General features: G+C 66.1%; 1 protein-coding gene across 1 annotated transcript; it reads right to left on the bottom strand.

Moving 5' to 3' along the window:
* Positions 1-7: 7 nt before the first annotated feature.
* On the bottom strand, positions 8-1,629 carry LOC103775700 (tumor necrosis factor receptor superfamily member 25-like; the record flags this gene model as incomplete). Its single annotated transcript, XM_008943173.1, is given in 7 exon segments — positions 8-232; positions 234-577; positions 657-718; positions 812-893; positions 969-1,121; positions 1,211-1,342; positions 1,447-1,629. Coding segments are annotated over 7 exon segments (1,181 nt in total), but the record flags the coding sequence as incomplete, so codon positions are not given.
* Between the last annotated feature and the right edge of the window lie 239 nt (positions 1,630-1,868).

A 1,868-nucleotide genomic window follows, 5' to 3' on the forward strand; every position in this document is an offset into this window, starting at 1 on the left:
GCCGGGCCTCCAAGCTCCGCCGCGTGGCTGCGGCCCAGCCGGCCAGCTCCATGCGCTCCAGGGCAGCGAAGACGCGGTCGAGCGTGGCACTGGTCTGCTGGCACCAGCGCTTCAGCATCTCATACTGCTGGTCACGGATGTGGGCCACCTCCAGCTCCACCAGCTCGATCTCCGCCTCCCGCAGCTCCAGCATCCGCATGAACTCCTTCCAGCGCCGCACCGGCACCACATCGCAAAAAAGTTGAGAGCTGCCTGCCCTGCAGCAGGGCGTTGCAGGGCTCCGGGGGTGCAGAGGGCACCACCTCACCAACCGGCCGCGCCGTGCCGCCGGGCTGGTCCCGCAGCAAGGCCTGTTGCTCAGGGCTCTGCCTCACCATGCCAGTGGCATGCTCCACCATCGGGCTGTCCTGCCAGTGGGCATTGACCTGGTACTGTAGTGCAGCCATGGGGCTGGCCACAGGGAGGTGGCTGCCTGCTGGGGCGTCGTGCTGGAGCTGCTTCCTTTTGCGGTAGATGGCAAGGGCACCCAGGAAGAGGGGCCCGGTGAGCGCCAGCAGAATGTACTCCAGCCCCGAGCCTGCAAGGAGGAGTGGGAGCATCAGCCAGCCCGCTCAGCATCCCCCACACCGCTGCCCCTGGCCCCACTGTCCACGCACCTTGGCTGCCACTGCTGCCGCACACACGCTGGCACTCCTTTCCGCAAGTCTCTGGGACACTCCTGCAAAGAGAGGGGAGCTGTAGGTGCGAGACTGTGCCATGCCATGTCCCTGCACGTGTCCCTGGCTGGAGCACAGGGAGGGTCAGCACCTACGTGTGGCACGGCCGGCACTCGTCGCCCTCGGCATAGAAGTCAGGCTTGCAGCCGCCGCAGAGTGTGTCCTGTGCCTCCGAGCCTGGGGAGAGGGAGGGTGTCAGGCAGGGTGGCACAGCCATCGGTGGCACACCACGGGCTGGCCAGTAGCACTCACAGGGCCGCTGGATGAGCCGCCCGGTGCAGGGCTGGCACTGCCGGCAGGAGAAGTCACTGCAGTGCTCATCGAGGCAGTTGCGGAAGTAGCCGGACTCGCAGCCACAGGCGATGTTGCTGGTGGCCGAGCAGTTGCTCAGCACTCTCTGGAAAGCTGCAGAAGACAGGTGGTGAGTGGCACGGCATGGCACGGCACAGCACCACGTAGCACAGCATGGTGTGGCATGGATGCTGCCAGCTCACCTTGGCGGTCGCACTCATAGCAAGCCTGACACTTGGTGAGCATGTTGGGCTGGGAGCGGAAGGTGCCAGGGAGACAGGGGGCGCAGACCGTGTCATTGCCATGGCTCGAGCAAGGACGACGCAGGAACGTCCCTGTGGGGACAGTGGGTGCTGACAGGGACTGTGGCCACCTCGGGCAATGTGCACAGTGTGCCACGGCGTGCTGTGCCGTACAACACTTGCCAGGCTGCTCTCACCTGCAGGACACTGCGTGCAGCACTGGCGAGCCCCCTCGACCCAGTTTGTGCCAGTGGGGCAGAAGTGTCTGGCGGTGTGTCTCCGTGGGCGGGTGGGCAGCCGCACGAGGACCCGCTGCCCCCATGGTACAGCATGATCCCGGCCCCGCGGGGGCTGCGGTTCACTCGCTGCCAGGCACAGCACTGCCAGGATCACCTGTGGGCAGGGAGAGGGCAGAGATGCAGCAGCCAGAGCACCCCAGGAGCCACACACCTGTGGTGAGTAGCCCTTGCACTGTGCTGCCCACCCTGCCAGCCACACATGCTAGGCTACCAGAGCCAAGCCTGACCCCGTGTCATGTGGACACTGGTGGCTGTGTCAGGCAGGACGGCTGGAGCCCTGTGCCTCAGAGCTCTGTGGGTGTGTTGCCACAGGGCCAGGA

The sequence above is a fragment of the Merops nubicus genome, unplaced genomic scaffold (assembly GCF_000691845.1).
Source record: "Merops nubicus isolate BGI_N331 unplaced genomic scaffold, ASM69184v1 scaffold32586, whole genome shotgun sequence".
Taxonomy (NCBI): Eukaryota; Metazoa; Chordata; class Aves; order Coraciiformes; family Meropidae; genus Merops; species Merops nubicus.